Genomic DNA, 24,197 nt, shown 5'->3' on the forward strand with positions numbered 1-24,197 from the left:
GATACTAGTTTGTGTGACCATCACCTTCCTGTCAAGGATCTCAAAGCGCTTTACAAATATGAAGTCTCACAACTCCCTTGTGAGGTCAATGTAAGTTCGATGATTCCAATATTACAGATGGGGCACTAAAATTAAGTGGCTTGCCCAAGAATTGGGTAGAGAACCCAGGTGGCTGGATTCCCAGGGCCCCAGCTCTAACCACTGCAGAATAGGGGGAGGGATAGCTCAGTGGTTTGAGTGCCAGCCTGTTAAACCCAGGGTTGTGAGTTCAATCCTTGAAGGGGCCATCTAGAGCAAAAATCAGTACTTGGTTCTGCTAGTGAAGGCAGAGGCTGGACTCAATGACCTTTCAAGGTCCCTTCCAGTTCTAGGAGATTGGTATATATCCTATTATTATAATACTTGGCCAAAATGTCACATAGGCATCCAAGAACAGAACACTTGTAAGGACGGAGAAGGGTGACCACTGGGGCAATTTGCCAGATCATTCATGAGGGTAAAGGGTGGGAGTCACAAAGGCATTTAGGTGCCTAACTCCCATTGGCACTCAGCACCTCTGAAAGTCACCGCTTTTATTTCAGACCCTAAGGTTAGGCTGTAGATTTAAAAAAAGATAACGCCATCAATTGCATCTTTCTTGCAGTGACTAAGGATATGTCTACACTACCCGCCGGATCAGCGGGCGGGGATCGATCCAGGGGGAACGATTTATCACGTCTAGTCTAGATGCGATAAATCAACCCCCGAGCACTCTCCCGTCGACTCCTGTAGTCCAGCGCCGCGAGAGGCGCAGGCGGAGTCGATGGGGGAGCGGCAGCAGTCGACTCACTGCGGTGAAGACACCACGGTAAGTCGATCTAAGTACATCAACTTCAGCTACATTATTCACGTAGCTGAAGTTGCGTAACTTAGACTGATCTCCCCCCACCTCCCCCTGCCCTGGCTAGTGTAGACCGGGGCTAAGGAAAAGTGGGAGCGAAGGAGATTTCTGCCTCTCACATTCTCAGGCAGCTACTGTATCCTCCGGCTAAGAAGCAATCCCCGATCTTTGTTAATGGGTAAAAACAGCTGCAAGCGGAGTTGGCAGGGTGTCTCGTCAGTTATAAATGTGCCTTAGATTGTAACGCTAGCTAGCAAAGACGGTTCAGACTGAAATAAGCTGCCTTTCTCCCAGGCGTTCCAGTCCTAGACATGCTCCTTGTGCCCGTCCCAGTCCTGGAGTGCACTTCATAATCCTGCTTTACTGTTGCCATTTCCACAAGCCACGTGGTTTTCATTTAATGTCACGCCCCTACCCAGCTACCCCCCTCCACCTTGACTTCCTGGCTGCCGGGTGCATGGGGTCTGAAAGGCCATGTATGCCCTGGGACTGTGGGAGCTTTTGAATGGTCCAGGCAATGCTTTGCTCTAGTTCTTTCCATTATAGGGTCTCAGGATGGAGTCAGGGAGGGCAGTGACATGGTGCTCACTCTGAAAAGGCCCCTGGGCGCAGAGTGGGGAGCCATTATAAGGGAGGGAGCTCCAGGGGCAGTCCCATTTATAATCGAGCGGGAGGATCAGAGTTCTAACCCTACTAGTGCTGGCCTGGCCGTGCACCACATCAACAGTCATGAATTCCTGTGTGCCTGCAGATTTGTTATGGCCTTATCACCCCAGTCGTGAAGATGGGCAAACTGTAACCCAGGGAGGCTAAGGGACTTGCCAGAGGTCACTTAGCAGCTCAGTGTCAGAACCTTGTAAGGGCAGAAAGATGTGACCCCCAGGAATAGAACCTCCAGGCTGCCTATTCTTCTGGAAAGGACTGAAGTGGATGGTTTCCTTCAAGCCATTGCTCTTTCCCTCACTTAAACTAGAGTAATACCCCCAAAGACTGCAGTATCAGCATTACATGGCATAGGCTCTGTGTCCAGCTCACTTCATTCTCTTCCATCCCATAGGAGTATGCCAGGCTGTTCATCCCACACTGCTGGGTTGTGGACCAAAAATTCAGCTCCCTCCCCCCTCTTCTCGTGTGGTTTATCCTCTGATCCTTGGAGCGCTTTGGTTGGCCTAGGAATGCTCTCTCATTTCTCTTCCTAAGTTGTGGGGACCAGGGGGAAACCAATTCTCTGACCACGTCTCGCAGGACTTGCTTGCAGAAGCAGTAGTTGGCCAAAACCTTCTAGCTAAGCAGCGGACTGGTGTGACACATCGTGTATAAACCCATTGTAAACTGAGACTTGGCATGCTGCTGATTCAGTCATAAGAGACATTGAGAATATTGTTAATCCTCCCTGTACTTGATATCAACCTAATGTGCCTCCCAAGGCGTCCCACTGGGCAAGGATGCTGTACCCTTTGTTTTTCTAACATGCTGCAGTTCACAGCCTGTTGGAAGAAAATGAAACACGCAGCCAGATTCACCGAGGGAAGAAGACACGGGGTAGAGGGACGTTTTCTGCTTGGAATTTTAACAAGAAGAGGCATCTCGCTTTACTCAAATAATGAGCTCTCCCGTGGCAATTACCCCATTTCATTGCATGGGGAAAAAGAGGTGCCTCCGCCGATCACAGCACAGGCTGACGTTATCACTGAATCAGAGACACGTAGGGCTGGAAGGGACCTCCAAATGTCATCTAGTCCAGTTCCCTGTGCCTGAGGCAGGACCATGTAAACCAAGACCATCCCTGACAGCTGTTTGTCCAAGCTGTTCTTAAAAACCTCCAGTGATGGGGGTTCTACAATATCCTTTGGAAGCCTGTTCCAGAGCGTAACTACCCGCATAGTTAGAATGTTTTTCCTAATATCAAACCTAAATCTCCATTGCTGCTGATTAAGCCCATTACTTCTCGCCCTACCATCAGTGGACATGGAGAACAATTGATCACTGTCCTCTTTATAACGGCCCCTAACTAATTTGAGGACTGTTATCAGGTCCCCAATCAGTCTTCTGTCCTCAAGAGCAACCATGCCCAGTTTTTTTTAACCTTTCCTCAGATGTTGGGTTTTCTAAACCTTTTATCATCTTTGTTGCTGTCCTCTGGGCTCGCTCCAATTTGGTCACCTCTTTCCTAAACTGTGGTGCCCAGAACTGGCCACTGGACTCCAGCTGAGGCCTCACAAGTGCTAAGTAGAGTGGGACAGTTACCTCCCGTGTCTGACACAAGACACTCTGTTAATACAGCCCACAAAGATATTAGCATTTTTTGTAGCTGTATCACATTGTTGACATATTCAATTTGGGATCCACTCTAACCCCCAGATCCTTTTCAACCATTCTACCACCTAGCCAGGTATTCTCCATTTTGTAGCTGAGCATTTGATTTTTTTCTTCCTAAGTGCTGTACTTTGCACTTGTCTTGAGAGAAGTTCGTCTTATTGAATCCCGACCAATTCTCCAATTTGTCAAGGTCGTATTAGCCAGGATGGGGAGGGATGGAACACCATGCTCCGAGTGTCCCTAGCCTCTGTTTGCCAGGAGCTGGGAATGGGCGACAGGGGATGGATCACTTGATGATCACCTGTTCTGTTCATTCCCTCTGGGGCACCTGGCATTGGCCACTGTTGGAAGACAGGATACTGGGCTAGATGGACCATTGGTTTGACGCAGTATGGCCGTTCTTATGTTCACAGTCTCCACTGCTGATGCAGGAGCCTTACCCTCGGCAGCCCCTGCCATTGCGTTCTGTAAGAGAGCTGCAGCTGGACTCTTGCTCACCCTGTGCTTATCCAATCTACTGGAAGAGGTGTCAGTACGACGTTGAAGCAGTAAGGCCCAGATCCTCCAAGACAGCAAGGCACCTAACTCCCATGGACCTCTACAGGCTAATGCCTGTTCAGCCTAAATATCATTGAGGGCCTGGGTCTAACTACCCTGCATAGTTAGAACGTTTTTCCTAATATCAAACCTAAATCTCCATTGCTGCTGATTAAGCCCATTACTTCTCGCCCTGCCATCGGTGGACATGGAGAACAATTGATCACTGTCCTCTTTATAATGGCCCCTAACTAATTTGAGGACTGTTATCAGGTCTTTGAATAGCACAGTGGCAAGTAATGAGGGTCATGCTCAATTTGGATCGACAAGGGTTAATCGGATTGGGGCTGTGGTGTCACAATCCCCGTCAACTTGTTTTTGCTTTTTTAAGTCACTAACATTTACACTTTGTAAACTTAAGTGTGCAGTATGTGTGAGACCCTTTAGATGGGAACAGCTTCCGCCAACAAAGGGATCATGGCTTCTGGCAGGGACAAAGCAGTACCTGTAACTGGCTAGCCTTCTGGGTAGATTTGGTAGGTGGAGTTTCTGAATATCCCGTAAGATGCAGAATTTGCCCTTTGCAGCCTCCTCACAGGCCGTTTCAGTTAAGATCTTACTAGATACACCTCTACCTCGATAGAACGCTGTCCTTGGGCGCCAAAAAATCTTACAGCGTTATAGGTGAAATTGCGTTATATTGAACTTGCTTTGATCCGCCGGAGTACGCAGCCCCGCCCTCCCGGAGCACTGCTTTACCGCGTTATATCCGAATTCGTGTTGTATCGGGTGGCGTTATAGCGAGGTAGCGGTGTACTTCTCTACTTCCTCTCCCATAACCCTTATTAAACCACTACTCCCATCGGGGTTGTCTTGAAAAAAAAATGTGGGGAGTTTTCACTCAAAAATTCACAAAGACAAGTTGTCCTTTAAATGGTTTAATGAAAACTAATGTTTTCTCTATATACAGAACAAAAGAATACACATTCACAGAGGAGATGGGCACAGTTATTTGAAGAACCATTAGCAAGAGGGTGTGTTCTGTACAAACCACCCAGTCCTTCATTTAAAGTCATGGGTGTTTAGCCTTCCTTCTATTTAATCTCTACCGCTGGCTGGCTTTGGACACCATACTACAAAGCAATTAAACTGCACAACACTCCTGTTAAATGAATGAATGAGTATCAGAACAGTCATTATAATGGCCACAGAGAGGTGAAGTGACTTGCCAAAGTCTTCGGAGGGTAGTCAGTGGCAGAGGCTGACTGGGAATTCAGGAATGCCATGCTTCCTGTACTAGACTACATTGCCTCTCCTGTTCAGGACCAAGTCAAAGGAATTTTGCATGAAATACATAAATTAGAGACCGGAACGGTTATATTAAGCCAGAAAATTTGCCAGTTCAGGAATTGCCTTTGTTAACCAAGCCCCAATTAGTGGGTGCAATTTTTAGCTACAGTATATATACTAGAGATAATTAATATTTCCTTACCAACTCTAAGTTGTTTGTAATTTCCTTTTTCATTTTCCCATTGGCAATGAAATGATTAAAGATTTAAAAAGATCTAAGAGTCTCTTGTACCTTAAGACAGATACAGACGCATCTCATGCTGGGTCACCCTGATGACAAAGAGTGGCTCCTCTGAGAACTGGTTACTCCTGCCTTATGAAATTTGGTTCAAAGGATTCTATTCTTCTCATCTGAAGGGGACCTCTCAGCCCGTGTTACTTAGATCCAAGACACTGGAATCTTTACCATAAGCCCATCTATCCCTGCAGCTGCTGATCTCAGCATCTGGCAGCTAAATTGGTAACAGTTAGGATTGCCCTCCAAATTTATCCAAAACACTCTGATCTAGAAACTGGGTTTGAAATTTCACAGGGCAAGGCAATGATTTCCAGAGTGGTATCACCCAATTTGAGAAAAGTCTTTCTTGTGAGATTTTAGTAACACTTGGCATGTTCCCTCTGCAGTGAGATTAACTAATTAGTGCTCAACACACCCCTGTATTACGGGTGGGAATCTGAAGCAGAGAGAGGCTAAGTGACTTGTCCAAGGCCACAGACAGAGTTCAGTGGCAGAGCTGGGATTAAAACTCAAGAAGTTCCATGCACCCAGTTCTGTGCTCAGATCAGGCCCCCTCCCTCACAACGGCTTCCGATTCTGGAAGAAACCAGGAAGTGGGGAGACGTGAAAATGGCAAACAAGCTAGAGTGAGCGATGGCTGAAGGCTGATTTGAACGATGATCCAAGTTGTCCCAAACTGGTTCCATATCCCTAATGACAATTTAATATGAGCATCACAAAACATTTACCAGCAAAACTGCCCCGTCCTGCCTTACCAAACTGATGGTAATGGAAAAACAATTACATTTGACTTGCCCATCACAAAGAACTCCTGGTGAGCAGGTGACTGGAATTAGGCAAGGTTGGCTTAACCTACAGTTTTATTTAAAAAAATAAAAGAACATTTAGGTGTCTGTTGGGTTTTGCACAGTATGAATGGGACCGTCAAGCACCTCTGAACACTTCAGCTTTTCCAGCCAAACAAAAGATTCCCTTATCAGTCCGATTCATTACATATCCATAACCATAACGATCTCCTTGTTTGCAGAACTAACGTCTACCACCTCTTTGTGTTAAATGGCTCATCTTGCTGTATTTCCAACCTCTGAGCTGTCCTGGATTCACCTCCTGCAGCTCCCTTCTCATTTATATCACCTGTCTGCAGCCAGTCACCTTCCTGGGAGAGATTTTGGAGAGAAAGGAAAGAGAAAACAAATGGGTTCAGTTGGAGGCTGGCTGGAAGGTCCGCTCCTCTCTGAGTTTCTTGTGACATTCCCATTGCAGGAGGAACAGTGTTAAGACTAATTTTTAATAAGTCATTTTTCAATTCTTGGGCTGTTCTAAACAATTTTGGCGGAGTTGACCGCCCCCACAGCTTTTGTTTCAAAATTTTCACTGAACCAAAAAGTTGACCAAACATTTCTTTTGGGGCTGAATGAAACTTTTTGTTTGACCCAAAACAAAACGTTTTGTTTCGAGGTCTAGCTGTCTCTGGAAGATTTTTCGAAAACTGGAAGACGTTTCAAAACAGAAACGGCCATTTTCCCCATGAAAAATAGACATTTCTTTTTGAAAATTGTCCAAACAAAAATCTTTCGATGTTTTCGGGTGTGGGTTTGCTCCTTTTCTCACTGAAACAATGTGGCAAATTCACAAAACATTTCCATTGACCCGGGTCTGCATTTTTCGCTGATAAAGAGGTGGGGTCAAAAAATTTCATCCTGCTCTAGCCATTCTCAGACTTCCTGCCCTGCCCTTCCAATGTGCTCCCTTCTGCTGGCCCCCACATGGTAAGGAAATATACTAGACTTCCCGGACCAAATCCAGCCCACCTTTCAAAATGTGCTAACTTTGGCAGAAACTGTGCGCCCCGATTCTATTCCCTGATTGTGACGCATCGTCAGACTGTTAATATTTAACGCCTAGTCCCATTGCCTTGATCGCCAGAGGAACCTGGCAGGGTAGACTGCAAGCTACCGTGTTTATGGGTGGACGCTCAGATTGCATAGGTGTTCCTGTCTCCCACATCAGGCGCTCACTCAGCCCGGTGGCTGGGATTTCATGGGTATCAAACCAGTGACTGCCCAAGGCACCACCGCTGTTGCTAGGCTGTATTTCTCGGCCATTTAGAATGTCATACTCGGTGGCTCAGACAATCAAGAATCATTATGCTCCAATACGTCTGTTAGCCTATAAGGTGCCACAGGACTCTTTGCTGCTTTTACAGATCCAGACTAACCCGGCTACCCCTCAGATACATTACACATTTGCTGTCCTAAGCAACCAGCTGCTCTCCAGTAGGGTGATGCAGGTGCTGACCTGGGTTGGATCCACTTAATCTGTTGGTAGATTTGTATGGCATAGCATTTGAGTCTTTGACTAAGAAAATTCTTTTGCTCACCAGAAAGATGTAACTGAGGTCTGAATCCATGCGAAACAGTGACTAAATGAGTGTATTTTATACATATTAGGAATGGGCTTAAATCAGACACCGAGAGCCAAACACCTGCAAACTCTGAAGTGAATCTGAACTTTGTGTTTTAAGACTCTTAGACCCACCCTCCACCCCCAACACATCTACAGCTGTATCTAATGAACATCATCAGAAACTCTTAGAACATCATCAGAAACTTGACTGTGGAGAGTGAATTTTGTCTAGACTGCTACCCACAGGGCGATTTGTTGGATTTGATCTATGCAGAGGCCGAGACAAATGTCCCTCATTTTAGCCACTGATCAGCTGCAGATAAAATTGGGGTTATTGTCGACAGCAGCATCCAATTTCCTCTGGGATATCTCTGCAAACCGGCAGCCACCCTGAAGAGGTGCTTACCTGTTTATCTAACCCCACAGACTTTAAATTAGGCAATGGAAATCCAGCTGTGCTTCCAAGAACAATTTTTGCCATGTGAGCCCCTGCATGAGGTTTGATTCTGAGCACAAGGAGCTTTGGGGCCAGATCAGGTAGATTGGTGACTTCAATGGAGCTATGCCACTGGAGACTGGACCCTTGTCTGCTGTACAGACCAGAGAGATAGTTAGACAGGGTCAGAAGAAAACTAAGGAGGTCAGAAGAAAACCTGAGAGGTCAAAGGGCACAGACCCTAGGGTTCCTGTGAAATTTAGCCGTAAGAAATGCTTTTTGTCAGTTTCAAACATTAAGGGGGAACTTGCACTACAAAGGCTGCTTCTAACAAAGATTTCCTTCTATGCGCTTAATAATGCCACTGATTAGAACATCTTGCATCCGCTGGATGGAATTGTTAAGGGACCAGATTGTGTTCGCAGGGAACACGTTAACACATGTCAGCAGTGTCAAAGCAAGTTTCCATAGGCGCAAAGGGAACCAGTGCTGACTTATCATTCCAGCATCTGCTTTGTTTCTGGCAAGAAAGATTAAAGGGATCTCATCCACATGGAATCGAGCCAATTAAAAGGGTCATTCCAGGGCGTACACCTGCCCTCCACCCCCGGGATCGCCCAGCCAATTTGTAAGGTTTTACCGTCACCTTTTCCTGTTGCAGCATGAAAGACTGGCACAAACAACAGAGGGAAAGGACCAACTCTGCAGGCTCACCAGTGGAAGTGACTCTGCACAAAGTCAGCGCCACCAACGTTCAAAGTTAATAGATTGAAACTGGGAACTTTGGTCCCCTCCTCTCTTTCAGAACCAGCGATGTGGCCTGTAACAATGGGAGGCAGAGCATCTCAGATGGACGCCTGGCTTTTCAACTGATGGTGACTCCCGCCTCACAAGTAAGACCTTTGTGTCTGTTGTGTCTTATTTCCACTCCCTGCTGGTATCAACTTTCTCCCATTGCCCAGTCCGTTCTGCTGATGATGCCGCCCTGTGCTTGTGACATCATCATCATTTCCATGGGCGAGAACTGTGATGTCACAGTGCAGAAGGGCTCAGAGGAGCAGGATCAGCTTAATTTAAGCAGCACTTTTCTAAAAAGGTTGCTAATGTCGCAAACTGGCGGATGTGGGCATGTGCGTGCCACTGTCATAAGCGAATGGAAGAGAAGTCCCCCTACCTGTTGTGATTTTACACCAACGCTCACATGTTAGTTTGGACTGAAACCGATTGCTGTTCCCTCCACAGCCTCCAAACACGAACGGCCTGCAGGCGTTGGCTTCTCCATGGTAATACCAGAGCAACGTGTAGTGCAGGCAGGAGCCCTCGTCCATCGGCAGCCGACAAGGGTCTGAAATGAAACAGGTCCCCACCCAATGACTGATGCTGGAACAGAAAGCAACGGGACAGATCCTGCCCCCTTACTCCCGCTGAGCAGCAGCTTACTGTGTAAATAGCCCTGTTCATTTCAATGGGGATTCAGAGAGAATAAGGTAGGCCCAGATCATAGAATCATAGAATCATAGAATTCAAGATCAGAAGGGACCATTATGATCATCTAGTCTGACCTCCTGCAAGATGCAGGCCACATAAGCCGATCCACCCACTCCTGAGCTAATTCTCTCCCTTGACTCTGCTGTTGAATGCTCCAAATCGTGATTTAGAGACTTCTAGTAGCAGATAATCCACCAGCAAGCGACCCCTGCCCCATGCTTCGGAGGAAGGCGAAAAACCTCCAGGGCCACTGCCAATCTACCCTGGAGGAAAATTCCTTCCTGACCCCAAATATGGCGATCAGCTGAACCCCGAGCATGCGGGCAAGACTCTCCAGCCAGACCCTCTGGAAAAGGCTAACAATATCCCAACATTCACCCTTTGTACTAATTACCAGTGTGGCACGTTATTGACCTATTGACTAAACCCGTTATCCTATCATACCATCCCCTCCATAAACTTATCCAGCTTAATCGTAAAGTCATGGAGGTCCTTCGCCCCCACTGTTTCCCTCAGTAGGCTGTTCCAGAATTGCACTCCCCTGATGGTTAGAAACCTTTGTCTAATTTCAAGCCTAAATTCAAAGGGATTTAGGCCCCTAACTTTCAAGGGGAGTTAGGAGCTTAAATACCTTCCAGGATCTGGGCCTGACTGCTTGCCATGGCAGAATCCTGCCCTATGTGAGTTTTCCAATGGTGTGTCCAGGCCAGCACCTTGCTCCACAAGTAGCGCCATTGAGTTCAAGAGGATTACTCACAGAGTAAGGTACTGCGCAGTGCAAGCAAGGGGGGCCAGATCTGGGCCTTCAGGAGTGGCGTGTGTGTGGCCTGAGCTGGCATGGCAGGCTGGATTGTACTGGATGAATAGGATACTCAGGAAAATGAATGAAGTGCCGAGCATGCTTCCCCTCCAGGCAGTTCTGGCAATGCACGGACCTGCCTCAAAGCCTCTATTCCTGCAGGCAGCCCCGTCCCAACCTGCAACCCCCCCTGCGGCTCCAGTTCGGCTGCATCTTGAGCAGAGACAGCCCGGGCTGCTCAACTGCCTCATGGATTTTGTGCAGACGGGGCCTAAAACATCTCACTGTCTGCGAGCATCCAAGCCAGTTTCATCTCGGCAGGAAATCCGATTTCTAGGGGCTGGAAAGCAAGAGAACGCTTTCCTGCCCCAGACCTCGCAAACCCCACTAGGTGCTAGCTTATGTCTTCCTAGGGGCCCATCCCCATAGCGTCTGATCTCCAAACATGTGGCTGAACCCTTCCACTGTTAAACTCTGCTGAAGGCTCTTTGTGGCACTCTCTGACCCCGGCAGCATCCTGAGACACTTGACCCGGTTTGCAGGGCCACTCAGGCTGGATGGACAACACTGTCGCAGGGGGCAGCAGGTTGCAATTAGTTATCTCAATTATCTCAACAACCGGGGAAAGGCCGGCTCCTAAGTTCATGCAGGAGAAGAGAGACGGAGATTTCCTGTGGTGCTAGTTAGCAGGGGTAACTGTTTCCATGTGTGTGTCCCTTGAGCTCAATTTTAAAAAGCACTTCCTCTCCCGAAAGTGACTTCCCTAAATGCCATATAATTCAGTGCATTTCACCTTCTAATGGGCGGCGGGCACGTCGCTGCTCGCGCCGAGCCTGAGCCATTAGCTGCTTATCACTGGGAGCTGCAGAGAAAGCAAATGGAAATCACAGTTAATGAGGGCGTGCAAATAAATCAGCCGTGATTTAAATATTGATCGTTACAGGTTTACATGGTTTTCCGTCGTATAACAAGCTCTTGATAAATGTCACAGAACAACTGGTGAGAGGTGGAAATCGGTGGCAATAAAATTCTTAATGGCTTTTAACAACTCAGTCAGAAAGGTCAGATGTTAGAGAACACAGAAGTATCTGTGGTGTTTGTGGGAGAAGGGAGATAAATGTCAGATTGGGGTTCTGTAAATTTGAGAGGTTTGAAAAGCCAGAAGCGATGGTAATCCAGCAGTAATAGGTGCCTTATTGCAGAATCCTGTTAGCATTTAGAATGCCTGTCCACACTCATCACCTAGCAAACCCATTTGTGTGCCCTGTTGCTGGCAATCCAGGCTCTAATGGGATTGCCAGCTGGAGACAGCTACAGCTTTGATTCAATAACATGGAGTCCAGGCAACTGATCGCAAACTCCTGAGATCCAAAATGTTTCTTTAAAGTAAATTTAGACCCAGACGGGTGATGCCATCAATGTATGATAAAGACCCCGAAGTGGAGAAGGCAGCTCCTTAGAGGACAAAGCAGGGAGGCTGCAAAATTTGGATTCAGTGACCATGTTAGGTGATATTTGGATTTAGCTGATAGTAAGATCCATAAATGGATTTCTATTTCAAGCACTCTTCCCCAAACTCAGGGTAGTTTGGCCGGAGGAGGTCGGTCCGGGCCTGTCTCTAGATGTCAGGGCTCTTTTCTTTAATGAGTCTTGTAAACTTTGCTTCCATTACATGAATGAAGAGAAGTGGTGGCATGGCAGGTTTGTGAGCCAGCTCCATCCTAGAATGTGATAGGTGCAGTTAGATATGAAACCTCCCAGGAAGGCAGGCGCCCCTTGAAAATAAAGCACAGTGGGTTAAAAAGAAAAAAGAAAAAAGGAAGGGAAGGTTCTTTGTTCCTTTGCACCATCTGTGAAAAGTCTCTCAGGGAACGTCTACATTTAAACCTCTCCGGTGGCGCTGAGACTGCCTATGCTGAGGGGAGAGATTCTCCCATCGGCGTAGGTAACCCACCTCCCCAAGAGGCAATAGCTAGGTTGACAAAAGAATTCTTCCGTCGACCTAGCGCTGTCTATAGTGGTTACATCACCAGAGCTACTTCCCTCAGGGGGGTGGGTTTTTCACACCCCCGAAGGACGTAGTTATGCCGAGGGAAGCTCCCTGTGGAGTCCTGCCCTCGGAAGCCCAGGCTTTCTGTTTCCATCTGCATCTCGATTGTTTCTATTTTGAAGGCGCCTCTCACTGCAGTACCTATGGGCAGGGTTAGATACTATGCCCATTTTGCAGTGCGATACGGGGCCCACATGATTTTGGGCTGCAGATGCAGTGACCTGGGGTCACGAAGCGAGGAGGTGCGACAGGCCCCACTCCGCACTCCAGCCAGCGCTGGGATTGTGTATCTGGTTAGAGGGGCAGTCGCCTGAACCACTTTCAAAGATCTTGGTACTGGCGCAGCCACACTTCCTATGCTGCCTTTTAGTGCCGCCTCGGAAAAATCCGAGCCGCTTTCCCACAGTGGTGTAGCTGTGTGACTCTGCTGAGTTCAGTGCCATTAGTCTTGATCTACACTGGTATGTTGCACAGGCACCGCTGGGTGGCTGCTCCACCCCCACTCCACCTGAGGCCCCGCCCCACTCCGCCCCTTCCCCCAAAGCCCCACCCTCACTCTGCCTCTTCCTTCCCCCGCTCCACCCTTTCCCCCCAAAGCCCCATCCTCCCTCCACCTGCTCCGCTCTGCCCCCTCTCTGAATATGCCCCACCCTCGCTCCACCTCTTCCCACCACCACTCTGCCCCCTCCTGCCTGCCGCAGAACAGCGGATCGGCAGGTGACTGGGGAGTAGTGCAACGCCAACAGACCCTGGTTGCCAGCAGGCAGGATTGAACCAGGGACCTCTGGAGCTTAGTGCATGAGCCTCTACAGCATGAGGTAAAAGCCACCTGGCTGTTAGCTAAGGCTGTAGAGCAGATTCATTAATCTCTCTAAGTGGTCTCGGTGCCACTAGATGGGACAGAACCCCACACCCAGAAGGTGTGGGGTTACAGTACCACCCACTAGTTTTTTTTCTATGGGTGCTCCAGCCTCGGAGTATCCACAGAGTCGACGCCTACGGTATGTTGGAGGAACATCAGGCCCAGTGTACGTCTGTCCCCGTGAATCGCTCGCTCATGTACAGCTATTTTCTGGCATGAAAAGCCCACCCGGAAGGATGCCGCGCTGCAACGGCTAGTGAGTCTGCAATGAGCACAGTGTGCTACACTGAACGAGCCTTTCCATTTGCAATGCAGAACCTGCCTCCATCCTCACCCCTGCTCTTTTCCTCTCCACAGGGTCGGAGCCTGGCCGCAAAGCCTGGCCTCTCATAAGAGCCTCTGATTACGGATGCAATTTCACAGCCGCCGAAAGCAGCATGTCAAGGAGTCTGGACAAAATAAACTCCACCCACTTCGGCGTTGCTATTAACCCAGGAGCAGCACTCCTAGCACACCCACTCCCGGCTCTCTGCGGAGGGATATTACTGCTGATTGCACTGAAGGTGAGGGAACGGCCCCCTGCCCCTTTCCAGTAACGAGCAAGTACGGATAGTTCCAGACAGTTGGTCCTGGGCGGCAGGGGATTCGGACAGGACAGGAAGCAAAGAACAGATTGTGGATTTTCCTTTACAGGTGCATAATAATCATTAAGACCTAGCACTTCTCTAGCGCTTGTCCTCCATGGAGCGCAATGCTTTACAAAGGTCAGTACCAGGTACATAAGTGTCATTATCCTGTACAACACATGAGACAATAGGACTAGGACCTAGAAGTTCAGGGTTCCTAATAACAGGGGGCAGGTCTTCACTACCCACCAGATTGGCAGGTAGGGATCAATCTATCGGGGATAATTTATCGCATCTCGTCTAGATGAAACGCTACAACAGCACAGTTGCAGCTGCCCGTCTGTAGCCTTTGGGTGTAGACACTCCCTACGCCCACAGGAGGGGTTCTCCCATCAGGGTAGGATACAGATTTTTGACACCCCTGAGTGACGAAGCTGGGTCCAACTAACTTTTTAGTGTAGACCAGGCTTTTGTATGTCTGGCTCTGTGTTGGTGGGGCAAGATGGGGGCCCACAGGTGCCAATTCCGTGGGTGCTCTGGTGCTGGAGCACCCATGGAAAAAAAATAGCGGGTGCTCAGCACCCACCAGGCACAGCTGTTTGGCAGCTTGGGGAGGGGTTTGAGGGAGAGCGGAGAGCAGTGAGTGGTGGGCAGGCAGGGGCCTCAGACGAGGGGGTGGAGTGGGGGCGGGAAGAGGCAGGGTGAGGGCAGAGCCTTGGGGGAAGGGGCGGAGTGGGGGTGAGGCATCAGGGTGGAGTACTCCCAGGTTAAAATAAAAGCCAGTGCCTATGAATGGACCAAGTTCTGATGGTGAGAGAGACAAGCTTTCACGCTACAAGGAGCTCTTCCTCAGGTCTGGAGGGAGAGCCGCAGAAGAGCTGGGTAGCTCGAAAGCTTGTCTCTCTCGCCAGCAGAAGTGGGTCTGCTAAAGGACATTGCCTCACCCACCTTGTCTCTCTAATATCCTGCAACTGACACTGCTACACCACCACCTACAATCTGTGTTGGCGGGACAGAGCCATCGCACCCCGAGAGACACAGGGACAGAAGCAAGACAGCTGCAGCAGAGAGAAAGCTGGGCAGACACAGCCTGGAAGCACAGTAATGCAACCCTGAGATAAAGGGTGGAGAAAAAGCATTCTGGGTATAGAAAGGCAGGCTTCAGACAGCTAACAAAGGAACGGTCTCCTGCTGTTTGATATCTGTATCGGTTTGTCATCCAGAGGTTCCTTTTCCCATAGATTTAAGGACCAACACCGGGGCCAGGGAGCCATGTCCCCCCTGCTTTTTAACAAAAGAAACATAAGCGCAGAATTTATGTCCCTGCAAGTTTCCCGCCCACCGTCCGCCCGCAGAATAATAGATTCTGCCCCGGAGGTGCTGCAATTACACCTTTCACCCACCAGGGGCTGCTGTGGTGCCATAAGAGAGGGCAGCTGGCTCACCCCAGAGCAGCCAGCCGCGGAGAGGGAGGGGAGAATTTGGCCTTGACACCCCCACACGCACACACACTTCTACAAAGGGTCCAGCGCCCTTGGCCAGAAGGACAATTAAGATCATCTACTCGGACTAAGATCATTTAGTTGGGGATCAGGTCCTGTTTTGAGCAGGGGGTTGGACTAGATGACCTCCTGAGGTCCCTTCCAACCCTGATAGAATCATAGAGTCATAGACTTTAAGGTCAGAAGGGACCGTTATGATCGTCTAGTCTGACCTCCTGCACAACGCAGGCCACAGAATCTCACCCACCCACTCCTGTAACAAACCCCTAACCTATGTCTGAGCAGTTGAAGTCCTCAAATCATGGTTTAAAGACTTCAAGGTGCAGAGAATCCTCCACCAAGTGACCCATGCCCCATGCTGCAGAGGAAGGTGAAAAACCCCCAGGGCCTCTGGAATGAGGAATTCCTTCCCGACCCCAAATATGGCAATCAGCTAAACCCTGAGCATGTGGGCAAGACTCACCAGCCAGACTCCCAGGAAAGAATTCTCTGCAGTAACTCAGATCCCACCCCCTTTAACATCCCATCACAGGCCATTGGGCATATTTACCGCTAATAGTCAACGATCAATTAATTGCCAACATTAGGCTATCCCATCATACCATCCCCTCCACAAACGTATCAAGCTTAGTTTTGAAGCCAGCTATGCCTTTTGCCCCCACTGCTCCCCTTGGAAGGCTGATATTCTATGATTCTATGACCTGCGCATGACACAGGCCAGAGAACTTCACCCAGTAATTCCCACCTCTAGCCCTACAGCTTGGCCGAAAACAGCAACACGCTGTCAGGACTGAAGTTTTACCTCCCCCAGTTTCCAGGGCAGATTGCAGCCTACATTCAGTGATGGTCCTGGTCTCTCCACCTTACCAACACACTCATACAGCCTATGGGATCATTGTAGCTAGTTACAGGTTTGTTTCCCACCAATCATCTCTGAACTGTTTCCATTCATGGTCTTCCAACCCTGGCTGTCCTTCCTGGGTTTCCAGTCCCATGCCATCAGACATCCTGGCATGGCCCGCGTTCCATCGGTAGACTGGAAAGTGGTCTTATTACTACAATTCCCAGGCTGCCGTGGGTGAGGTGGGGAGGGGGGTCGTTGTCAACTGTAGCCAAAGCTAAAACGCACACACAACCACATCAAAATAAATTACCAGGCATAAATGGAGTTGATTCCATGATAGGCATCTCTGGTTCGGTTGTATTCTGTCTTTCACTAAGTAATTCTTGTTGAGCTTCATTGGCCTTCCCGATGAGTTCTGGCGATTGAAAATTCTCTTTGATATTCCTGCTGAATTCTCCTGGAGAGTCTGCACCCAGGTCTGCAGATTTAATTAGTAAGTGAAAGTCTTTACCTGAATGAAAAGTATTGGTACAGATTGGAGAGGGGACCTCAATAATCCTATGATGGCAGAAATCTATAGACAATGGTAGGAGAAGCCTAACTTCAAACCACACAGAGTTCTACAGCCATGTCATTTATTGGGGAAAGATAATCCTGGCTAATACTTCAGTTGAGTACGAGTAAAAAGGGACACTCAAGTTATGTAGATCGAAAGCTGGATCTACAGCGTGCACCAACCCAAACTTAACAGCTGTGTCAGAAACGAAGCTGGTTGAACAGTGCAAAGCAGGGTGTGGATGTGTGCACACGCCCGAACCACATGCCCCAGTGCTGAATGGCTGATTGGGCTAATCTCATTCCCAGGGGCGGCTCCAGGCACCAGCACGCCAAGCGCGTGCTTGGGGCGGCAAGCCACTGGGGGCGCTCTGCCTGTCGCCGCGAGGGCGGCAGACAGGCTGTCTTTGGCGGCTTGCCTGCGGATGGTCCGCTGGTCGTGCCTGCGGGTGGTCCGCCAAAGCTGCGGGACCAGCCTGCCGTGAGGCTCTAAATGCCTAGAGCCGCCCCTGCTCATTCCTGCTCTGTGTTGCTCACTCGTGAGGAATCTTTGCACCATTGATGGGTTGATCACACAAAATGGTGGGAGGTTGCTGCTTCTATGTACAAATCCAAGGGGAGTGTGCGAGCGCACCAGGGTGCTCACATGGGAACAAGAGCAGTCACTACATGTTCCACTGTTTAAAACGCGAAGGTGGCGATTATTGGTCATTTATTTGTATTATGGTAGCACCTAGAGAAGTGATCCCCAAACTTTTCAGGGTCACACTCCCCTTACCCCTGTCTGGACCCTCCCCCCAGGGCCCAGAGTAGGGGCATGGCTCGGGGGGGGGGAGACATGGACAGGAGTAAGGGGGCTGAGGCTGGGACCACAGCTGGGGGCAGGGAAGGGGCTGGAAGTGAAGCCCCGGCAGGGGGCCAAGGCTGGCAGCTAGGGCCCTGAGCGTGGAGCCCTGGGTGCAGAGCTGGTCTCCAGGACCCCGGGCATGGGGCCAGCAGCTGGGGCAGCTGGGAGCAGAGCCCAGGGTGTAGGCCCAACAGGTGTGGGGCGGACAACTGCCGGGGCTGGGGCCAGGAGAGGGGCTGGGTGGGTCTCCCTCCCCGCCCCCCATGGGGGCTGGCCCAGGCCCCAGCCACACACCCCGGAACGTTCCTCCATGCCCCCCAGTTTGGGAACCTCTGACCTAGAGGCTCCAGAGGACACTTGAATTGTTTGTCCAGCATGGGACAAAACGTCAAAGGCGAGACTGAGGGAGCCCCCACACCAGAATACCCCATAGCTCAGTGGTTAGGACACTTTCTGAGAAGCTGGAGCCTCCCCCCGTTCAAATTCTCTTCCCCTCATTTGGCAAAGGGGGAACTGAACCTGCTATTTAGGGTTTTTTGAATTTAAAGTAGTGGCAATTTAATAATTTTTTTAGGGAGTGTTAGGAATCAATGAATAGGGATAAAGTCTTTTTTGTTTGATATATGATTGGTATAAACAAGCGTGTTTTTACTTCAAATTACTTTTTTAATAGATTTTAAGTACATACACATATACACTATAGCAACAGGTTTAGAGAACTTTAAATATTATAGTTACTTAAACTTTGAGATGGTTTTGAGCGATTAACAGCCGGGTTTCCGGGGGCCCTCCTTCCGTCCAGCTGTTGGGGAGTTTAGGTGTTCGCTTTTGTCTTGAAGAAAAAATTTTTTGGATTGTTTTAAAGTGTATTTTTATTTCATTTTTTATAGTTAATATAAATAAAGTATATCATTTATAGTGATTTTTAGTGAGTTATTATAGTAATCCCTACTGGATTACTATTTTTTTTTGTTTTAGCAAAAATTGTTTATTTTTTATTAGCAAAGTATTTTTAGTTATAATAATAAAATGTATATGTTAGGGGTATTTAAAATTAAGGTTGTTGATTTTTTTTATTTTTATGGTATATTCATTTTTTTATTTTGATTAGTAAGACTGCAGACATGCAGCTATTTGGCTTTGCTTTTTAGAGTTTTAAAAATTATTTTAGTTATGTGGTATTTGGTTTTTAGCTAGCAGTGGCTGGACACACAAAATGGCTGACTGGAGTAATGTCAAATTTAATTCTCCCATAACAACACACCCCAGGTATGTGCTCTAACCACTAGGCTAAAAGTTATAGGGGTTCTGCCTCCTCCTCCACTTGCCTTCAGGAGAGGGGCTCCTTGCTGCAGGTTGCTGTGAGAGGGGGCAGGGCTTAGGACACATCCCTCTCATGAGCACCTCCCATTGGCTAGTATAGGCAGGACACCACCTCGCTGCTGGTTTTCATGGATCGTGTTCTAAGGTGCCTCTCTCTCCACATCGTTGTATAGGAAGTGTAGACACCTAACTCAGACTTTGTGCATTCCAGTGATTTTCTAGGTGCTTAGAGGTTAGGCATTACAACACCTAAATCTTTTATGGATCTGGGCCCATGTCTTTTATTTGACTGTAAAACTCCACGTGTGTTTTTCAGGTTACATAAATGATAACAAACTTACCGCTGTTTATGGGCATTCGTCCCAACTCACCTGCACAAACTGCAAAGATAGGAAAGAAAGGGATTCATGAATAAAGCACACACAAGACCAGGCAAGCCAAGGCATTGTGGGGTCAGAGGCAGGGTTAGGGGTGGGCAAAGATTTTCCATCAAAACTTTTTTTTTGGTGGAAATGTCAGATTTTCAACTAAATGAAAATGTTCACAGAAAGTCTCTGCTTTGCTCAAAAATGTTCAGTGTTTTTGTTCAGTAACTGAAAATTTCTCCATGAAAAGTCAAAATTTTCCACGGAGAAGAAAACAAAAATTGCAACCAGTTCCAGTTAGTCTTAATAAGACATGCCATTGACAAGAAGGAAGGAATGAATGTCATGTGGCTTCTAAGGTACAGGGCATGGATTAGGGACAGAGCTCACTGTCTGGAATGGTGGTCTCTGGAACAGAGGGGAACAGGAAACAAAGGAGAATGATTCTGGATCAGGGCCGCCCAGAGGATTCCGGGGGCCCGGGGTCTTCGGCGGCGGGGGGCCCTTCCGTTCCGGGACCCGCCGCCGAAGTGCCCCGAAGACCCGCGGCGGGAGCCCCCCGCCGCCGAATTACCGCCGAAGCGGGACCCACCGCCGAAGTGCAGCCCGGTCTTCGGCGGTAATTCGGCGGGGGGGGGGTCCCCGCCGCGGGTCTTCGGGGCACTTCGGCGGCGGGTCCCGGAACGGAAGGGGCCCCTGCCGCCAAAGACCGGGCTGCGCTTTGGCGGCGGGTCCCGCTTCCCCCCCGCCCCGGCCCCAGCCTCTTACCCCCGGCTCCCTCCTCACCCGGAGTCTCAGCGCCTCGCCGGAACAGCCGCAGCGTGTGGCCGGCGGGGCCTGAGCTCCGCCCCGCTCAGAGCCGCGTGGGGAGGGGGCAGGGCTGGGAGCTCCACGCCGAGCGGAGGCAGCTGAGCTCAGCCCGGAGCTCCCAGCCCCGCCCCCTGACCACGCGGCTCTGAGCGGGGCGGGGCTCAGGGGCCCCGGCGGAGACACGCTGCGGCGCTGTCTGAGGACGCCGCTTGATGCGCTGAGGCTCCAGGAGAGGGGCGGAGGCGGGAGCCTCCGCTGTTCTCTTGGGGGCCCCTGCGGAGCCCGGGGCCCGGGGCAAATTGCCCCCTTTGCCCCCCCTCTGGGTGGCCCTGTTCTGGATTTGCAGCATGGTCTTAACTCTTATGGAAACCCACCAAACTCCATCCTATTTAGCCTGAGCTGCCTTGTATGACAGCAAAGATTCATAGAGATTTTAAGGCCAGAAGGGACCATTATGATCATCTAGTCCAGGGGTCGGCAACCTTTCAGAAGTGGGGTGCCAAGTCTTCAATTATTCACTCTAATTTAAGGTTTTGCGTGCCAGTAATACATTTTAACGTTTTTAGAAGGTCTCTTTCTATAAGTCTATAATATATAACTAAACTATTGTTGTATGTAAAGTAAATAAGGTTTTCAAAAAGTTTAAGACGCTTCATTTAAAATTAAATTAAAATGCAGAGTCCTCCCCCCCCCGGACCAGTGGCCAGGACCCAAGCAGTGTGAGTGCCACTGAAAATCAGCTCGCGTGCCGCCTTCGGCACATGTGCCATAAGTTGCCTACCCCTGATCTAGTCTGCGCTTCTGCATTACACAAGCCAGTGAACTGTGCCCTTCACCACCCTGATTACATGGGCAGCGGGTAGCATAGGCAGGGAAGGCTGTGCCTCCCCAAACAGCCTGGCATGGCACTGCCCGCTCTTCGCCCCCAGGCTCCCTCCTGCCTGCTTCCGCCAGTTCCCTTCCTGCTCTTCTGTGGCCGAGAGACTGGGATAGGCAGGGGGCCCGTGCACACAACACTACAGACACCAACTTTTCCTGGCACCAGTGGGTGCTCGACCCCCACCCCCTGCCCTGCCCCTCCCCTCTTCCCCAAGCTCCCCACCCTAACTCTGCCCCCTCCCTGCCCCTATCGGACCCTGTTGAATGGAATTCAGTGGGGTTTGCTGCAGAACTAAAACAAACTCAAAACACAATGCCACCTCTGAGTAGTTTAAGAAAACAATATACCTCTAATCGCCAAAGAAAACTTCAGAGCTTGCGTGCATGCCTATTTGCTTGTTGTGTGTGGCCATGGCTACACTTGCAAATTTGCAGCGCTGCAGCAGGGTGTGAAAACACACCCTCTCCAGCGCTGCAAATTGCAGCGCTGCAAAGCGCCAATGTGGTCAAAGCCCCAGCGCGGCTCCCAGCGCTGTACGTTATTCCCCACAGGCTGGCGCTTTGACTACACTTAGCGCTTCAAAGCGCTGCTGCGGCAGCGCTGCCGCGGTAGCGCTTTGAAGTGCAAGTATAGCCATAGCCTAAATCTTCTAGACTAATACATAGCCTGACTTCAACAGGCAGCTTTGCATACACACACAGATTGATGTATTATCGTAACAGATAGATCTCATGCAATGGGTTGTATTTTCCTAATACAACACATTATTTTTTATATATTTGAATGATACAAGAGTAGGGTGAAAAATCGGGAAAAAATGAATAATAGTTTTTATAAAGCCTGGGAATTTTTTCCGTAAAAATCGATTTAAACTGAAAACGAAGGGGCTTAAGTATGATTTATGGATTATCTCTCTGATCCTCTATTATCCAAAATGCTTTGTTGTTGAAACAGGGTCATGCTCCATCTACGTCTACGAACCCCAGAGAACAGCATTTCCCGTGACGTTGGGGTAATGGGAGTTGTGCCATATCTTGAACTCCAAACACCTGCATCATCATCATTATGACAGAGCATCTGCCAAAAGGGAAATACTTTGTATGTCCAGTTACTAAGAAGAGCCAGAAGATTGGCATGGGAGTAAGAGGGGTTTGGAGCCATCGTCAGGTGTATGCAATCACCCCGTGACCCTTACCCATGGTACAATACCATCAGCCAGCTACAAGAGAGCCGACATGGCAAGACAGGAAAGGCTTTGCTATTGAAGCCACATGAAAAGAAATGGAAAAATTGAGTGTTTAAAGGGAAAAATTACAGCTTGGGAAGGAGGTCAAGACTGCAGCAGAGCCCTCGTGCCCAGTGGACGCTTGTATTCATCTAGGGGGCTGGACTGGTAATGCGTCGCTGTTTGCAGTTAATGGGATGATATTAGCTCCGTCAAGCAGGGCTGTGCTGGCATTCAAATTGCTCCAATTTAGACACTGACAGGACTCCCAGAGGTGCTGCGTCTCAGCAAATGGGGCTTCCTTCGGCTTACTTACCGCATTTGTCACTCATTTCACTCCTGACCACATCCTTCACTTCTTCTTCCTGTGTTTGCAGCAAGCAAAGCTTGGTTTTAGAACTGGTTTCTATGGTGAGTGACACCAGGACCTCCTCTTCGATTCCGTGCCCCCCAGCTACCTGGGGCCACACACATCTGACTCTGCCCCCTTGGCCAGTGGACGTAAGTTATACCCACTTTACGCCTGCTGCCGGAGTGGTGTAAAGGGACCCTGGTGTCACTGAGAATCAGGTTCAGGGTGTGCAGCGTGTGGATAACTCATCTAAAGCAATTCTGAAATACATTTGATTAGGGCTGTTTTATAATGTAACTAAATCTCTCTTCAGTGGCAGGTGTTGTGCTGCACAGGTGAGAATCTACACAGACCTAAAGCCACATAAATGCCTGTTTCTTCCTCCAACACTATTTCATGATTGGAGGTGTTGGTTTCTCAGGGTATGTCTCCACTGCAGCCAGCTGTGACTCCAGCACACGGCAGCATACCCAAGCATAGACGACTTGTGCCTCCCCATACTGGGGAGGGTGGGGGCACAATCTAAAGGGGAGGACATGTGACTGCCCCATGTGTCTCCTCTACCCTCCCTCAGCCCTGGGTCCAGCCCGGGGTCGCTGTGCTCTCCCCCCCAGCACTTTACCTGCTGGGGGGTGAGGGCAGCCTCTGGCCTTCTCCCACTGCACTACACTCCCCACGCCCGGCATAGCTGGGGTGGTGGCGTCAGCCCACTCCCTACCCAGGCCCAGCTGCCGTGGTCAGGGGCTGAGTGAGGTGGATACGTGCTGGCAGGGAGAGGGGACTCCGGCTCGCTCGGCCCCTGTCCCTGGCAGCCAGGCGGGCAGCGGGTGGCCCCCACTTCCCCAGCCAGGCTCTCGCAGGCAGCAGCTGCACTGCACGGAGCAGTGACCCGAAGAGGCGGCTTGAGCTGTGTGAGCAGTGGCTCCCTCCCGCTCCTCGCCCAGGCTCAGCTGCCAGGGAGAGCGGCTGAACCAGGGGCATAGCCACAGGTGGGCCCACCCACTTAGCACCCAGGCCCACCTCGCCAGCCCTGGCTCTGCTCTATCTACAGTGCTTGACCTGCTCCGCCTGGTGCTCCTGCCGGGGCGGGGCTCGGGGGAAGGGGCGGCACGAGGGCTCAGGGGAAGGGGCGGTGCGAGGGCGGGGCTCGGGGGAAGGGGCGGTGCGAGGGCTCAGGGAAGGGGCGGTGCGAGGGCTCAGGAGAAGGGGCGGTGCGAGGGCGGGGGCTCGGGGGAAGGGGCGGTGCGAGGGCTCAGGGGAAGGGGCGGTGCGAGGGATCGGGGGAAGGGGCGGTGCGAGGGCGGGGGCGCGGGGGGAAGGGGCGGTGCGAGGGCTCAGGGGAAGGGGCGGTGCAAGGGCGGGGGCTCGGGGGAAGGGGCAGTGCGAGGGCTCAGGGGACGGGGCGGTGCGAGGGCTCAGGGGAAGGGGCGGTGCGAGGGCGGGGGCTCGGGGGAAGGGGCGGTGCGAAGGCTCAGGGGAAGGGGCGGTGCGAGGGTGGGGGCT

At 50.1% G+C, this 24,197-nt stretch overlaps 1 protein-coding gene across 11 annotated transcripts in view; it reads right to left on the reverse strand.

Moving 5' to 3' along the window:
• Positions 1 to 4,690: 4,690 nt before the first annotated feature.
• The window catches only part of LOC123353129 (collagen alpha-1(VII) chain-like), a 196,477-nt gene continuing 176,970 nt past the window's right edge, over positions 4,691 to 24,197 (reverse strand). For 10 of the 11 annotated variants that reach the window (XM_044994027.1, XM_044994002.1, XM_044993994.1 and 7 more), the window contains 6 exons: positions 22,659 to 22,707; positions 19,404 to 19,442; positions 16,648 to 16,815; positions 11,247 to 11,315; positions 9,341 to 9,511; positions 4,691 to 6,480 (listed from right to left, as the gene is read on the reverse strand). In XM_044994027.1, coding sequence (XP_044849962.1) covers positions 6,473 to 6,480; positions 9,341 to 9,511; positions 11,247 to 11,315; positions 16,648 to 16,815; positions 19,404 to 19,442; positions 22,659 to 22,707 — 504 coding nt within the window. In that variant the 3' untranslated portion in view covers positions 4,691 to 6,472. The remainder of the gene's footprint in view (positions 6,481 to 9,340; positions 9,512 to 11,246; positions 11,316 to 16,647; positions 16,816 to 19,403; positions 19,443 to 22,658; positions 22,708 to 24,197) is intronic. The other variant, XM_044993985.1, reaches the window with a different exon arrangement.

This window comes from Mauremys mutica, chromosome 1 (assembly GCF_020497125.1).
Source record: "Mauremys mutica isolate MM-2020 ecotype Southern chromosome 1, ASM2049712v1, whole genome shotgun sequence".
Lineage (NCBI taxonomy): Eukaryota > Metazoa > Chordata > Testudines > Geoemydidae > Mauremys > Mauremys mutica.